Raw genomic sequence first — 15574 nt, 5'->3', positions numbered from 1 at the left:
TTCTAGTATTAATTCAGAATTTATTGCACAAAAATGTATAGAAAGTACAATTATAAAATGTATTGTCTAGTTTTAAAAGAATATGAACGAATAAACGAATAAAATAACGACGTAACAATACATAGCATACTAATTGTTTAATACACTAACCCCAGTCTCATCCTTGGTTTCACCACCAATGGTGTATTCGGCCTTCCACTTTATCTTCAACTGCTTGTCCAAAGAGTTTTCGATAGTGAAATCCTGCGATATACTGTTGTTGGTAAAGCCGTAGATTGTATCGCCTGTTTGAGGTCTCAAGTCTAATTTGCAAGACTTGGGAACAGCAATGAGAAACTTGAAGTTAGAGATAGTCTGTGCTTGAACGTTGCTGAACAAAGCTCTACCCTGGAAGAACTGGTTGGAAGAATTGGGAGCTACACTCACTTCGACTTTCAACACAGAAGACAGTGAGATAGCAATAGTCGAACCAGAGAATTGACCTAATTGGTTCTGTACCTGGCTTGGAGTCGAGCTGGGGAAATTTAAGCCAAACGGATCTAATTGTGCTGAGGTGTTGGATTGTAACTGCTGAGATGGAGAGTTCAAGTCGCCCAATAAGTCTAAGGAGTTGCCTGCGTTTCCACTGGCGTTAGTGGTGGGCTGTGGGTGTTGAAGAGTTGGGGCTGGGGTAGAGTTGTTGGATAAATCACCTAAAGCAATTGATCCTCCAGCACCAAAGAGGTTGATGTTGGCAGTGTTACTACTGCTGTTGTTACTCTTAGAGGCATCGTTAGATGTGAATGCCAAGTTCGATAAGTCGCTCAACAAGTCGTTGTAGCCCTGGTCTTCGGCTTGGTTGGAGCCTACGGGAGTGTCGTCATCGTCGAAATCGATCAAGTTAACTTCGGCTGCATTGGATCCTGCGCCAGAACCACTGGAAACTTTAATCTGAGAAGCTTCGTCTAATTTGCCATTCTTCAACAACTGGAACTTATTAATAACCAAGTTGATGTTGTCGTTCAAGCCCAAGAGTTCCTGGACATATTCTTCATCACCGTTGTCATTTTCGATGATTTTGGTGACAATCGGCTGAGAACTCTTCACAGATGAATACAATTCTACAATAGCCTCGTTGGAGTCTTCAATCTTGCTGTTGGAGCTCAGGATCGTGTTCAACATCTCCGCCAAGATCTCGACTTTTCTTCTCAAACGTGCTACATCGTCGGTAAGCTGTTTCTTATTCTCGGCGACGTTGTCGTCCTTGAAACCAGCCATGATCTTCATCAACTTGTTGGCCTCTTGCAAGTCTTGAGGTCTACCTCTTCTGATCATCTCTTGCAATTTGGCACTGTGTACAACAGCCTCTTCCTTCTGGATATCGTCTAATGACTTCAAATTATCAGAAGGGTTCAAAACAGCTGCGTCCTCGACTTTGACCTCGGGAAAGATATATCCTTTATTGCTCAACAAACGGTGCATGTCCTTGATGTAGCCAAAGTCGTCTTTGTACTTGGAAGTTCTACAGATAGTCTGGTACCATTCCTCGATCTGGGCCAAGATGAGTCTCTGGACTCGCGTATAACGTATGGGAGGTCTTTCTGGGAACCGCTTGACCAATTCGTTCAAGAACTCCTTACGGGAGATCTGCAAATGGAACGGATATCCACAGTTCTTGACCAAGTTGTCCAACAAGGAGATGGCTAACTCTGAAGTTTGGGCATCTCTTTGAGAGATCAACTTGACGATTGCTATGGCAGCTTCACGAGGAATAGAGCCCTGTTTGGCATTCACGTAATCACAGATCTCCAAGTTGAGAGCCAAGTTGGGCTCGGAGTTCGAAGGTCTGCACGCACGGTCTGAATAAGTTAGTATGTTGAATAGCATGGTAGATGAGATTTCAAGAATGAATGAGACTTTTTACAGCGAAAATAGTGATCATCATAGAATTCAATGATAGAATGATAATGAGTAATCAGTAAAGACAATATCACGATATGAGTGGGTGATAACGGGGGGCCCCCGAATATGTAGAATGATGATCGTTAAGATTTCAATACTAGAAGATGGTTCCGGAACTTGGCATTTGATTATTACGATGCGATTGATAATGTTCAAAATGATATAGAAGAATAACATAATGACTGGTATAGTGCTGTAGATATGGAATGGTCCATTGATGGAACTGATACTGATTAAGTGAATATCATCAAGAATGTTTCTCAAATTCAACACCATGATTGATCTCTCTGATAAGTAGGATTGAGATATGATTGATTGAGATATGATTGATTTGCTACGTTTGATATTTGCTGTTACGACAAGATAAACGTTTGACGTTACATCTAGCTCTTCATTAGACGAGATCTCATACTGGCTCAATACTTACAGATTCTCCGGAGGAGTTTGGGGTTGATGCTCTGGAGCGAGTACGAGCCGGACGATGACATGGCTGACACTCTAAGCTATTCAATGGTTTAGAACGATACTCTGGTGCTATTGGAAAAGAAAGTGATATTTCACTTTGTGTGGAGCTCCCTTTTTTCGCCCACAGAGAGCCAGCATAAAGTAGCGAGCGCAGTCAAGAAGAGCTTGGAAAATCAGAAGTGCCATAGTTAACGTTTAGAGGTAAGAGTATTAGAGTACGGATGAGAGGAATACGGGTCTAACAGCCACATATAGTGAATTGACAATTGATAATCTCGATACGAAAAGCCTCCGCCACTCTAATACTATTTCTACGGAAGTACAGTATGGTAGTATAATTAGGAGAACTCAGATTGTGTTGTGCGCATAATTAAGGAATCAGCCTCTAATTCACATTGAAGTTTATCTTCTTCGGCTTTTACCGTAGAAAGAGATATTCACAGTTCATCAGGCTGCAATCATCTGTCCTGCTGGTCATTTTCATCAATGTCTGAATTTGGGTCTTCTTTTGCGGATCAGAATGGGATATCTGGAGATGTTCTGAGTTTTGATCCAGTACAATCAAATGAAGGTGGGAGTGCAAGAAACTCGACCAATGTGTATTTGGATTCCAGTGTCGATATTGATGGTTCCGCAAATGCCACAACTACGAGAGATTACGAGTCCAGAGACTCAGAAGACGACCCTGACCCACTCGAGCTTCGTAAGCTCGCTCTTTCTTATGATTATCTCATCTACAAGATCAATGACCATGTATCTACTATGGCGGACACAACATATCAGTCCATTCTCAGCAAGCAGAAACTCATTGAAAACAATTACTTCGAAGACCAATTACACTTGCAAGATGAATTGGACCACGTAGAAACATTACTTGACAACTGTACGCAATTAGAGCTTGAGTTCATGAAACTCGATCAGCTAAAGATGTTCATCGACGACTTCAAGCTGCGCTTGGATGTTCTCGAGTTGGAATACCTGAATCTTGAGTGAATGTAGTAATACCGTAGAAAATTTACTATTACATTTAAGAGACAGAAAAGAAAACCGGAAGATATCATGTTACGTTTCTTCGTCAGCATACAATACTTATCTATGATTGTTACAATACTTATATTTGTACATCATGAATTGTTTTTACTAGCTGCAATCTTTGCTATCAGCTGTGTAAACAGAACAGTCAACGTCAGACAGAATTTTGTACAGAATGTTGATTCTTCTCAGAACCATTAGGAGCACTGTTTGGTACATTAGAAACTCCTTTATGATTCGCGCCATCATTGGGGAAGTCTGACGCCTTTTTACTCTTTTCCGCCGAATGAGCCTTCACCGGAATACCACCGTGTTTCTGAACAAGATACTTTTCGAGTAGAATAAAGTTTCTCGAATTGCACTTGTAGAGAATATTACAGAAATCACCAAGTAAAGGAATCAACCCCAAACCAAAATCAAGTGCAATGTTGGCTATCATTTTCAGCTGCAATGATGGAGGAAGTCCTCCTTCGATTCGCTGAGCGGCGTGTAGAATCTGTAGAGCAAACATCAACGAAATCACATCTCCAATCCATGGAATCAATCCTATGATACCAGCCCATCCAAGTCTCAATCCACAGATACTAAGTTGTAGGTCCAAACGATAAGCCTTCCGCTTGACCGAGTTCAAGATATCCAAGTCGTGTTTGGGAATGACACTAGGCAACTTCCTCTTTCTTTTGGCACCCTTTCTCTGGTAGAAATGGAGTTCCTCGGGTGGAATCTCTTCAAAGTAAGGATCCTCTTCGGGCCCCACAGGGAAAACATGGTCCAAGTTGGTCTGAAAAGTTAGTACAGATAATCATCGTGAACAATTTTGAACTATTTTATACATTCCGTATACAATTGATATATGATAGCATGAGATTGAAATGTAAATCTGACATAGGAATTCAATTCATAAACCTCATCGAATTCTTATTTAGCATAGATATTCTCAGATTCTCGAAATCAAACATGCTTATATACTAACTCAACGCGAATTGAAAACACTGTACTTACCCTCTTGAGAAAGTATTGGTAGAGAAATTGTGACATGGCTTCAATTGATAACAACTACTCCAAATAACAACCATTGACTGTTTTCATTAGGTGTTTCGTTTCACGACTCCGGGATGTGTCCCAGGTGAAATTTCCCCATTGGGCGATGCGGCTGAGCAGACGAGATGAGGGTCATAAGCTGTCCATACCTCACACGATTAAAGTCGTATGGCGTATGTACTCAATTGACTAGCCAAAGTATCACATAATCCGTGTCTATGCATTTAGAAGGTCCGAGATGATTTCAAGAAAAATTCGGTACGAACTTGCTAGCTATATCCAGCCGGTATGACTAGAGGAACCTCATTCAATATTTATGTCACGTGGTTCAACAACATAATATAGTATTGGCTAACATTCACGGTAATCTAGAGCATGTATGGGGAAGCTTCCTGGTGTGTGGTGGTGTGTTAGGACCTGATAAAGCTTTCAATGTTGATATCGTTTTTGTCTTTGGAACCATTACAGAATTTTTCGTGTTTTCGTAAACTTTTCGTAAAATTATCATTATGTTCTCTATGTACAATTAGCTGCTGGTTTTAGTGAATTTATTGTCGATTTGTTTCCCCTCTGATGGAACTAGACGATCTTTTTTGCCTCCTTCAACTTTTTGAAGTATTCCTTACGCAAATTACGCAAATCTGGTGGTTGTTCGATTCCCATTGTTTTTCTGAACTCATCGATATCCTCTTCGAGAATATTCTCCCAGTAGACGTTAATCAATGGTTTGGAGTTCAAGCCACTTTTGAATGCCCATGGGTAGTAGATGTTGTAGAGTCTTTCTTTCTGGCTCTTTTTCAACCTTAAGGGGGCAAAGAGGGCCCCTAAACCACTCATGGGAATGCCGATGTTCATATACTCAAATACCTTCACTGAGATTTCTCCTTCGATAATAATAGGCAACCCCGTGATGGCATGGTAGAAGTCATGGCATTCACGGTAACGTTGGTAAATGTAGGCTAATTCTTCATTGTCAATATATTTGACTTCAACTCTCGTGTCCGGACTGACTCCTTCCTTGTCCAACCATTTGACATAAGTCTTACCAATAGTGTTATCGGGCAATTCCCTAAGATGCTCTAAGTCCAACGACGTCGACGTCATTCTAGGTCTTTCGCGCAAAATCTGTCTTCCCACAGGGTCGCTCAACATTTGATGTTGTAACCGTCTCAAAACTGGAGTGATGGCAGTAGACTCTCCCAAAGCTACAATGAACTCGTTTCGCTCGGGATGTGTGTAGGCACCTACTGAGGAACCCAAGAACATCAACATTTTCTCAAAGGTGTAGAGAGGTACATGACCAGGATACTCGGCCTCTGGTCTCAGGAAGAATTTATTCGCTGTATTTGGTATTGAAGCGGAATTTTCAGCATTTTTGTTGTGCAATAGACCCTTCTCCATCTGTGAAGCCAACCGGTTGTCCTCGCTGAAAAGTAATGAACCTAAGGCTGTTGTGGCTGCTGTGAGGACAAATTGCCTTTTCTGCGAGTTCAAAGCTGTCACCAACTGATCGGACCTGCCCAATGCAGACCTCGCAAACATGATAGTCGAACAATTAAAGCTTTGGCGGTCTTCTTGCAAAAAGAAGGTCTTCCAATTAAAACTGAAAAATGGCTCGAAATATTGTCGCACCATTTTTGCACGATTATTTTTGAGTCGTATAAACAAAACTGTTTTTCGCAGCAAGAATTTTTCGCAGCTATTTCTTCGTGTTTTATACATTGGTCTTGTTGAGTGATTGTTGAGAATACTATATTAGTTTGCGATTCGGATCATATCCGATTTTGTTACATTATTTATGCTATTATGTGCTACCTATTTCTCGTTGTCTATATTGTATTCTGTACAAGCTCAGGATAAAGTGTTCTGATGACACAATCGATCAAGTTGATCATGAGAAGCTTGTTTAATTTACAAGTCTCATGGAGCTCTATGTTATCACTGCCATTCTCATAGTTGAAAATCACTAGCATTCGGCGAATCGCTTCCTTGAGGTCTTCGTCTGTTTCTTCAAAGTAGTTGAAAAAAGGTGTTACACGAGTAAAAGAAGGAAGAAGGCCAGGAATCTTGTCTCGGATCAAGTTAAATATCTTTTCAGTCAACTGGTCAACAGTGACTCTGTCCTTTTCTAGCTCTTCTTTCTTGTCGTCTTTCTTTTCAAAAATGTTTACACGTAAATCAGATATGATCCCTGATAAACTACCATCGCCAATGAAATTGGAACTAAGGATCTTTTTCGAAATGTATCCGGTACATATTGAGTTCACCTTAGCTGCTACCAGACTATTAATTTGCAACAAATCTTTACAAAACACCAATATTCCAGTCAATAAAGGCTTCCTGCTGGAAAAGTTGGTGATGGTGTCAAAAAGTTGAAATACCGAGTTGCCGAAAATGTCAGGCTCTACATCGTTGCTATCAGGGGTATCACCCGTATTCTTACTGACAGAAACACCGAGTATTATTCGACTTACACGATTGTAGACAGAACTTAGTATAACCTGAGCCCTAGAAGATATAGTGACAGATTTGGATGTTGTAACAGGCTTAGAAATAGATGACGACTTGCTATCCAAATACTTTTCTATTGCACTAACGATTCCGTCTCCAACTGTGTCCAATATGAAGTCAGGTGTCGACAACTTATCGAATATCTTGATAAATATCAAGTCACTTACCAAGCTTACGATCAATTTTGTTCCTATCTTGGACGATAGAGGATTTATAGCGTAGTCTTCTGTCGTATTCTCAAATGTTGCTTCCAATATGTTGTGGGTGATGATTCTGAAATACTCTAATTGACGAGGATCGTCTGGGGGTTCCGTGAGCTGAGTATCATCGAATGCAGACTTCTCAAATGTGAACAACTTGGAACTATTTTCACTGGAAATTCCTAGTCTGTTGATAGTATTCTGTAACGAGGTATCTTGGACATTCTGCCTGAAAATTAGATGGTTTGAGGCCAAGTATCTGTCGATGACAGTTTCCACGTCATCTGAAGGGTCTTCATCAAACACGTTAGTGGAATTGGCCCGGTTTTGAAAGGTACGTAAGATCTCAAGCTCATACTGCGAATCATGGGCTACCAAGTCTGAAATATGCTTGTTCAAAATAGAGGCTACATCATCTATGACGCCTACTATCAGTACCTCGTCTTTCAAAACAGCATTGACTCTTCTACTGATATCTCTTACTAAGTCGCTCAAAAGCTGATACACCAGCTGAAGAAATAACATATCGTCTGTGTTTAATTTGGTGAGGTACCAGGAGCTGATATAATTCACCATGATAGAGCTGAGAAATAGATGAACTTGGAAATTAAGACCCGCGTAGTCATTTGATGTTCGTGAAGATATCTGAGAACTCGTAGAACTTGTGGGAGATGTCTCATTTACAGCCGAAGGTATAATCAACGGAAGGTGGTTCAACAAGTTCTTCTTCAGCATCTTGTTGTTACGAATTAGATACTTGTTGGGAACATACAAACGGTAAAGGAACTTAAACTCTGCTGTTTGCACTACAGGATCATCTTCAATATCTGCTAGTTTGCTTGAAGTCTTTTTGATTGCTTTAGACGAATTTTCATTTAATTCTGAAAGTGGTCCAGCCCGAGGCTTCCTTGCACTTGAAGGCTTGAAGTCGTTAACAATGACTGTTCTACGTTTACCTATTGGCTGTTTGGGAGTCGAAAATGGCGACTTAGCAGTATAGGGAACTGACTCTCTATCCCCATCTGATCCAGACGAAAGAATCTCACTCAGACCGTGCCGAGAAGATACGGAAGTAGGCGTTGTCGCAGTTGTGGGGGAACTGAGATTGGAAGTTGTGAGATTCAAAGGCACGCGGAGCCCAGCAGGCGCATGTAGCTGTGGATTTCGGGTGCTGGAATCCAGCAGCATCTCTGTGGCAATTCAGGAAGGAAAAGGTGAAAATCGAAAAGTTGTAACTGGTAGACATCCAAAGAGAGAAGTAAATATTCGAATTGCAACTATCTACAAAATCTTGTGTTTTTGGCTGCCTGCACTCTTCAGATTTTATGGAGGAAGGCTTGTATGCAGAGACATTCTTAGCTAGGTTTTGTATTGATATTTTAACTCATATAAAACATCTTCTTCCTCTTAGGTGATGATGTCCTTCAATTTTTCGGCAATTGTCTTTCGGGAAACAACTTGTCCACTTTCCGTTCATTCCCAGTCTCCATTTATTCTGTGTTGAAAAAAAGAGTTGTGTTTTAACCACTATTTCGGATCAAGAGCATAAAATCTGATATTTACCTTGGTGTAAAGTGCAGGAAAGTTTTTCACCTATATCATAATTGGCATCTTTCAGTTTGTAATCTACGTCTTTCCTTATCTGTGTATCGGCTATCCTTTTCAAATAGGCTGCAAGATTCGAAGCTGCTAGCAGTGATGTCCAGTTTCATATATCGCACATTTGTGAGACACAACTCCACAGCATGTGTGACCAAGTTTGTGCCCATAGTGGAGAACTACAAGACTCTCAGACATATCCATTTTCCTGGAATCACCTCTTTTGAAAAGGGCCAGAAGATCCAGGAAATGATGGTCAACGCCAACCTCGACTTCAAGAAGATGGAAAGTAAGATACGAAGGCAACAGCGCGATGTTGCCGAGCAGGGATATAAATTGAACGATTATGAGGAAGAATTGTTGATCAAGATCTTGCAGATGAAACCATTGCCAACATTGCTCACATTTGAGTTCGATAATGTATATACTGGAGGTAAGAAAATGAAGCAGGATCCTCTTATGGCACAGAAAATTGCCCAGTATGAATCCACAGGTTGCAAATACCACCAGTTGGAAAGAGGTGGTCAGGTGACATGGCATGGAAACGGCCAGTTGGTGGCATACACCATTTTGGATTTAAAGCTGTTCAAGAACTTGACGGTCAGATGTTTTGTTGATTCAGTCTTGTTGAAATCGGTGCAGAACTTGTTACAGAAGAACTACAGTTTGAAGAGCTATAAAAATGAAAACCCTGGAGTATGGATGTCGGAGAGCAACTACAAGATCGCATCGGTAGGTACCAATATCCAGAGAGCAATTACATCTTATGGAATTGGCTTGAATGTAGATCCTGACTTAAAGTACTTGAATCTGTTTGAGATGTGTGGATTACCCCAAACAACTGCTACATCGATCAAGAAATTGAGACCAGATGTTGAAGTAAGTATTAAGGAAGTTGGTGAACAGTATGCTAAGGAGTTGGCCAAGCTTTTGAACATCACCACTGTAGAACATATGAGCGGCGAGGATCTTGAAATAGAATAGATGTAACGATAGACTACAATACTGATATCAAATTGGCGGACTTTTATATTGTCGAGCTTTGTCGTAGCAAAGGTATACTTTTAAATGTCTAACTAAAATACTCAGTGGTTGTAACAATAATTATTAATAATAGAAAATATGGAACTATAACGAATAGAATTTAAAAATGTTGATAAATAACAACCGTATAAAAAGACTGGATAAAAAGACAAGTTCTAGAAAAGCCCAGGTTGATTTGTCTAATGTATTTTTTTTTATCATCTTGACTTATGCAATTGTTTTATTCAATTATTAGGGAAGTAATACAACGTTGGTTGGAGAAACGATTCAACTGTTCTGCAACAAACAGAGTTATTTGCTTAGTACAAAGCAACACCCAAAGCAGCGAAACCAGCAATCAAAGAAGCCAAGAATCCAGAGTGAACCGAAGCGTCGGAAGCCTTGGTGGAGCTGGTTTCAGTTTCAGAAGCGGTTTCAGTGGAGTCAGAGGAGTCGGTGGAAGAACCCTTCTTAGAAGAAGACGAAGAAGAAGAAGCACCGGCAGCGTTGGCACAGAAGAACTTGTTACCCTTGATGTCTCCGTCAGAGTTCAACTTGTTGAATTCCTCACAAGAAATATCACCGTCCGACTTCAAGGTGAAACCACCGGCAACTCTGGACAAGGATTCGAAGGTACCGTTGTCGAAGGTACCGTTGATGTCAACGGAACCACCGATGGTCTTCAATTCTGGGAAACCGTCGAATGACTTCAACTTGTCGTTGTCGGAGATTTCCAAAGCACCACCGATAGAAGTCAACTTAGGGAAGTCCAAGGACTCCAATTCGGAGTTCTTGTTGATGGTCAAGGAGTTACTGATAGAGGTTAAGTCTTTGAATTCGATGGCATCAATGGAAGATTGAGAAACAGACAAGGAACCGTTGATGGTGGTCAAGTTACCAACAGACAAAGAGTTGATAGATTGGAAGACGACGTTCTTGGCAGAGGTCAATTCGTCCAAAACGACATCGACACTTTCAGCGTTGTAAGAGATGGACAAAAGGCTAGTGACGGATTGCAAAGCAGAGTCAATAGTGTTGATGTCTTGGTTGTTGTTGACGTCGAAAGTTTGCAATTCAACAACGTTGATACCAGTCAAAGCGGTCAAACCAGTGTCCGAGATAACGACGGAATCAGCTGCAGTGATACCTTGAGTCAAACCGGTGCTTTCCAAGGCTGGCAAAGTGACCCAGTTAAGAGAACCGACGGTGTTCAATTGAGCAAGGTTCAAAGTGTTCAAGATGGTCAAACCAGACAATTCGAAATCTTCCGAAATCAACTGCAAAGTTGGTGCGTTGATTGTGGTTGCGAGAGTGGTGTTTTGGATCTTCAAGGAACCAAAAACTTGTTCCAAACCGGTCAATTCGATAGAACCGAAAGAGTCACCACGGATGGTGATATCACCGACAGCAGTAGCACAGGCAGCAACTTGTTGAACTTGGGCAGAAGCTGTGGCAACAAAACTGGAAAAGGAACAACCGCTAGCGACTGAAGGAGTGGCTGTAGTCAAGGTGGAGTCTATAATGGAGTTAGTATCATTTTCGAAGGAATCTACCGCTTGTTCATAAGTCCAAGTGTATGGCTTTGAAACCAGTGAGAATTGTTTCTTGACTTCGTTTTTGGGGGCTTTGGGGGGTCGGCGGTTTTCGTTAAAAATTCGCAATTTTTCAAACCGATATTTTCTAGTCTCTCCTATTATCAAAGAGACATCAAATACATCGAAAACTTGACCCACTCGGCACGACCGGTTTGAAGATCCGGTGCATAGAACCGGTTTTTATTGTAAATTGAATGTCGCAAAGTAAACCGGCCTCTTGTGCATGAAAATATAGTTCTTTATATTCTCACCTGTCCAAATCAGGATTCAAGAAATCTTCAACGAACACAGAATTGAAAAGCTTCCTCGACCTAGCGTTCAGAACGATGATCTGCCAGCTTTTCCAAGCGTACCTCGGAGATAGTTGACGAGACATCATAGCTACTGCTAGAAGGAATCCGAGAGCCGCAAAACTCACAAAATTCATGTAATAGTGAAAACTAGAGCTCGTTCCCGCCTCTATACGAGAAATGGGGAAAGTGGAAGATTGAAAAATTAGGAAATTCGGCCCAAATTCGTCACAGACTGAAACTAAATAATCCACTGGATATACGCCACCTCACTTGAACTCTATTACTCAAATTGGGCTAATTACAAAGTGCCCCACCGTAGACGATGTTGTAGAACACTAGAATCAACTAATATTTGAGCCTGTAGCTAGTTTCTTCGCTGATATCGACAAATGCTCGAGAAAGCCAGACTGACAATTCAGCTACTATCTGAAACGAGGGACGTACGGCTCCTGTAGAGAATTCAAGCAAATTAGATCTAATTCGAGTATAGACCACAGCTGTAATCTGAAAAAAGGCTGTGTCTGGGCATTTAGAAATTGGCCTGTGAAGGGCAAAGTCCCAAATTCAAGGAAACGGACAAATTGAACAATCGGGTATTTAGAAATCAATACATACTGTTGGCAGCGAGGGCAGCTCCAGCTAAGGCCGAGATGGCAACAAGAGACTTGAATTGCATCTTTTATGTGATATAAAAAAGTTAACGATAGTAGACAGACGAAATCGAAGAACTTAACAAGAAGAAGCACTAAGGAGAAATTTAACCAGCCGATGAAAAATTGGGCCGGAGCAATTGGTTTTATAAAAGAAAATTGGACGGCAGGGCCACTTGATCAGAATGCAGAGGCTCGAGGTTGCACAGACAAGGAGCAGACAGAATTTAATATTTGTGATTTATTATGTAAAAAATTAATTAATTCTATATCAATGCAAGTAGAGCTTACATACAAAACTTTCTGTCATCGTGGAGTGTCCCGAGCCCAACCTGGAAGAGTAAGTCCCAATCAAATCAACTAGACGTACAGTCTAACATACTAATTACCTACATCAAAAAAAAAACCTTCACCGAACTAAGAAATATTTGAAGGTTGAAATTTTTCACCCACTGAGTTATTTTTGGCTACCGCCTCCGTTGAGGAGGTGTGAAACGGAAAAAATATGCGACAATGTGGGACTGCTGCCCTCGGAATAGCTTCGCCGAGGTGGCCGTCTCTTGTCGCAATGTTTTTGTCTGTGCCAGATCAGGCAAATGGATTTGGAGCAAATCGTTCAAATCTTTCAAGTCAACGTCCAGCTGGATCAGAGCGATGGATCTGGAGAAGATATTGACACATCCATTCAAGAGCCCTGCCGCCAGCACACGACGTCGTTTCTGCTCGGGCTACGCACCTTCAGTGGTGTTGGTATTTTGGTCGTTACTGGTACCGGTATTCCTTTCATTATGAGCTCAGAGATGCTCTTGTTGCCACGACAAAAAACTCGATTTCCTTTCTGAGCTCACCAGGTTGCCTCTTTAAGCCAATTAGTGAGGACACAAACGAAGCAAGCCTACTGTTGACAAAACAGAGCGCTGGATAAGCCTTCTGTCTTCCTCTTCCGACCCCAGCGGAATAGACGGCGATTGAACGAGAAACAACCCCCGGAACTGCCCCTCACATCCGTCCAGGAAATTGATTCACCTTCACTTTCACCTATAGGGCAGTAGAATGTAGTTATCGTCCAGCTACACCCAGCAACTGCTATCAACGCAGAACACCACATTTCCACGTGCAGATTCAAGATCTAAACTGTGTCTACAGTACGGGCAAGTTGTAGCAAGAGCCACTCCCGTCAGCTGTGAAATCCTACATTCTTCAGCTTGTCTCGTAAGTTCCGACCAGCTACATTTGTGAAAACTTATTTATCTACTATTGCGCCCACAGTTTAGACGGTAGACGACACTATAAACCACTTCCAGACGAAGCTTTCAATTTTTAAAGCCATGTTCCGACGTAGTTATTGGCCCCGTATGTGGCATGTCTTATTTCTGATTTCTCGTTTCTTATCTCTCTATGTGGGATCATACTACAGCCCCTTTTGCTATTGCTAACTGAAACTCCTGTAGAGTGGGTTCCCCTATTTTGTATTGTACTTCAGGCGTAAATCAATTGAATTCCAAATGGAAACCACACCTATAGCCAGCCATCTCCACCCCTGGCCAAAGTGAATGTACGCAATTATGAGCCCTCCTGTCTTCATGTTAAAGTACCTTGCGCAATGCAAAAAGCTCCTGATTGTGTTGCATTATGAGGACTCCATTTTATCCTCCTGAAACAAACGCTCAGTTCCGGGGATCGCTTTACAGCAACGTTTCAGCCTTGTTGTTCCATGTTGAACTAAAAATCATCGGCGTTCTTATGATCCTGCTGCCGTTACTGGAACTACCGGGATTTACATGCCAATTTTTGCATTATCCTAAATAATCCACCAAACCTACTTCTACAGAATATTTACCCAGAGTTTCAATCTTCATCGTTCCGCTGTACTGGAGAGAGGCCAAGTTGGCATGAGAGCCATTTTCTCATAGAGCGTGTGTATTTTTCGAAATCAAATAAATAGAGGTTCTCAAAAGGGAACTGGAATAATGTTCTTGCCTCGGCGTACAATTCCATCCGTATACCAGCTGAGCCGGTCGGAAAACCACCTTCGAACTATCCGCTGATTATGTCATAAAACGAATGTCTGCCTTTCGGTCACATGACAGAGCTGTCCTTTCTTTAAGCCATGTTGACATTTCCTATTACCCATCAGGTTGTTGTGGAAAAGCAGTAAGACACACACAATATGCATGGACTCGCTTAGGCCATTCAGTTGGTCCTCTGACCCACCATTCGTTCAATTTGGCTACAATTACGGCTAAGGTGCATAAATTGTTTTTAAACTCCAGCAAAGTAACTGAAAAATTGGGGAAACTTGTAGATTGGCATGGAAAACATGTCAAGAACTCCGTAGTTTTGGTAATTCTATTTTGGATCTGTAAAAGCGGAAAACGGAGAATTGTAGATATTTCTATTTTCAAGCTCAGATCAAAGCGGAAAAAGGGAGAATGAAGAGCGTGTTGCAGTGACCCTTGCAAATCTGCAGCAGTTGGATTATTTTAGTTGAGCGAAGTTCTCAATTTTGCTAGGCATATACGGCTATAATCCGAGGAAGTAGACAGGCAATTCTAAGGGAACTCCTTCATAAAAAATTCTTAGCATCCCTTTGAAACGTACGAAAATACCGCTGGGGCGAGACTAACCTTTGTAATTCTATCAATTGCAAGGGATAATCGCCAATCGTAGATGCTGACCAAATTGTAATTTTATTTAGGGAGAGTCATGAAAAATCTAAAAAGTGAATCCCTGGAACAAATGCCATTTTCATCAGTGGATTTGGCCCTGCTTTTTCCAAAATATTCCACATACGTCCAAGACTTGCTTGCAATTGAAATGATTGGACCATGTCGATTCCCCCCACTTTTTTCACCCTTGTACAGCGCTTCGATTTTTCAGAGCAATTGCAGAATAAAATATCATTTTAAAATAGTTAGCACTAGCATTGCCAAACTCCATTGCTAAGACTTCGTATTCAGCCCCAGTGGAGGTGACGAGTCCAATTACGATACGCGATATCGTTTGATGACTGGCAACAAAATATAACCTGTTGTGGAGAATTCCCTTCCGTAATGTCATGGGCAATGTGCAGATCTTGCTCATGTGATGCATAAATAATTATCAGAAAATTAACTCTATTATGAGTAAGAGAACATGTAAAAAAAGTAAAAAATCAACTCTAATATTTTAATTTTGGGATTATATAAATCAAGTTACATAACGTAGAAAATCGGAGTTCAACC

General features: G+C 41.2%; 7 protein-coding genes across 7 annotated transcripts; 2 read left to right on the top strand and 5 right to left on the bottom strand. All coding sequences in view use genetic code 12, as the record gives it.

Annotated features, from left to right (window-relative positions):
• Positions 1 to 36: 36 nt before the first annotated feature.
• Positions 37 to 2475, bottom strand: PICST_73005 (predicted protein). The gene is made up of 2 exons (XM_001385453.1): positions 2369 to 2475; positions 37 to 1838 (listed from the first exon to the last, which is right to left on the bottom strand). The coding sequence occupies exons 1-2, from the start codon at positions 2427 to 2429 to the stop codon at positions 130 to 132; spliced, it is 1770 nt and encodes a 589-aa protein (XP_001385490.2). The 5' UTR covers positions 2430 to 2475; the 3' UTR covers positions 37 to 129.
• A 603-nt stretch (positions 2476 to 3078) lies between these two features.
• On the top strand, positions 3079 to 3399 carry PICST_48852 (predicted protein; the record flags this gene model as incomplete). Its single annotated transcript, XM_001385800.1, has 1 exon — positions 3079 to 3399. A coding segment is annotated over one exon (321 nt), but the record flags the coding sequence as incomplete, so codon positions are not given.
• Positions 3400 to 3592: 193 nt separating this feature from the next.
• PICST_32818 (predicted protein) lies at positions 3593 to 4476 on the bottom strand (the record flags this gene model as incomplete). Its single annotated transcript, XM_001385452.1, has 2 exons — positions 3593 to 4219; positions 4441 to 4476. 2 exons carry the CDS (start codon positions 4474 to 4476, stop codon positions 3593 to 3595), a joined length of 663 nt encoding a protein of 220 aa, XP_001385489.2.
• A 486-nt stretch (positions 4477 to 4962) lies between these two features.
• Positions 4963 to 6031, bottom strand: PICST_90569 (predicted protein). Its single transcript, XM_001385451.1, has one exon. It carries the CDS (start codon positions 6019 to 6021, stop codon positions 5059 to 5061), a length of 963 nt encoding a protein of 320 aa, XP_001385488.2. The 5' UTR covers positions 6022 to 6031; the 3' UTR covers positions 4963 to 5058.
• A 277-nt stretch (positions 6032 to 6308) lies between these two features.
• PICST_62745 (predicted protein) lies at positions 6309 to 8012 on the bottom strand (the record flags this gene model as incomplete). The annotated part of the gene is made up of 3 exons (XM_001385450.1): positions 6309 to 7331; positions 7413 to 7835; positions 7875 to 8012. Coding segments are annotated over 3 exons (1584 nt in total), but the record flags the coding sequence as incomplete, so codon positions are not given.
• Positions 8013 to 8888: 876 nt separating this feature from the next.
• LAB2 (Lipoyltransferase (LIP2)) lies at positions 8889 to 9773 on the top strand (the record flags this gene model as incomplete). Its single annotated transcript, XM_001385799.1, has 1 exon — positions 8889 to 9773. One exon carries the CDS (start codon positions 8889 to 8891, stop codon positions 9771 to 9773), a length of 885 nt encoding a protein of 294 aa, XP_001385836.2.
• A 413-nt stretch (positions 9774 to 10186) lies between these two features.
• Positions 10187 to 11326, bottom strand: ECM33 (3-prime end of ExtraCellular Mutant protein; the record flags this gene model as incomplete). Its single annotated transcript, XM_001385449.1, has 1 exon — positions 10187 to 11326. A coding segment is annotated over one exon (1140 nt), but the record flags the coding sequence as incomplete, so codon positions are not given.
• Positions 11327 to 15574: the final 4248 nt, after the last annotated feature.

Source organism: Scheffersomyces stipitis, chromosome 6 (assembly GCF_000209165.1).
Source record: "Scheffersomyces stipitis CBS 6054 chromosome 6, complete sequence".
NCBI lineage: Eukaryota > Fungi > Ascomycota > Pichiomycetes > Serinales > Debaryomycetaceae > Scheffersomyces > Scheffersomyces stipitis.
Note: the sequence above shows the minus strand (reverse complement) of the source record. Positions and strands in the feature narration are given on the sequence as shown.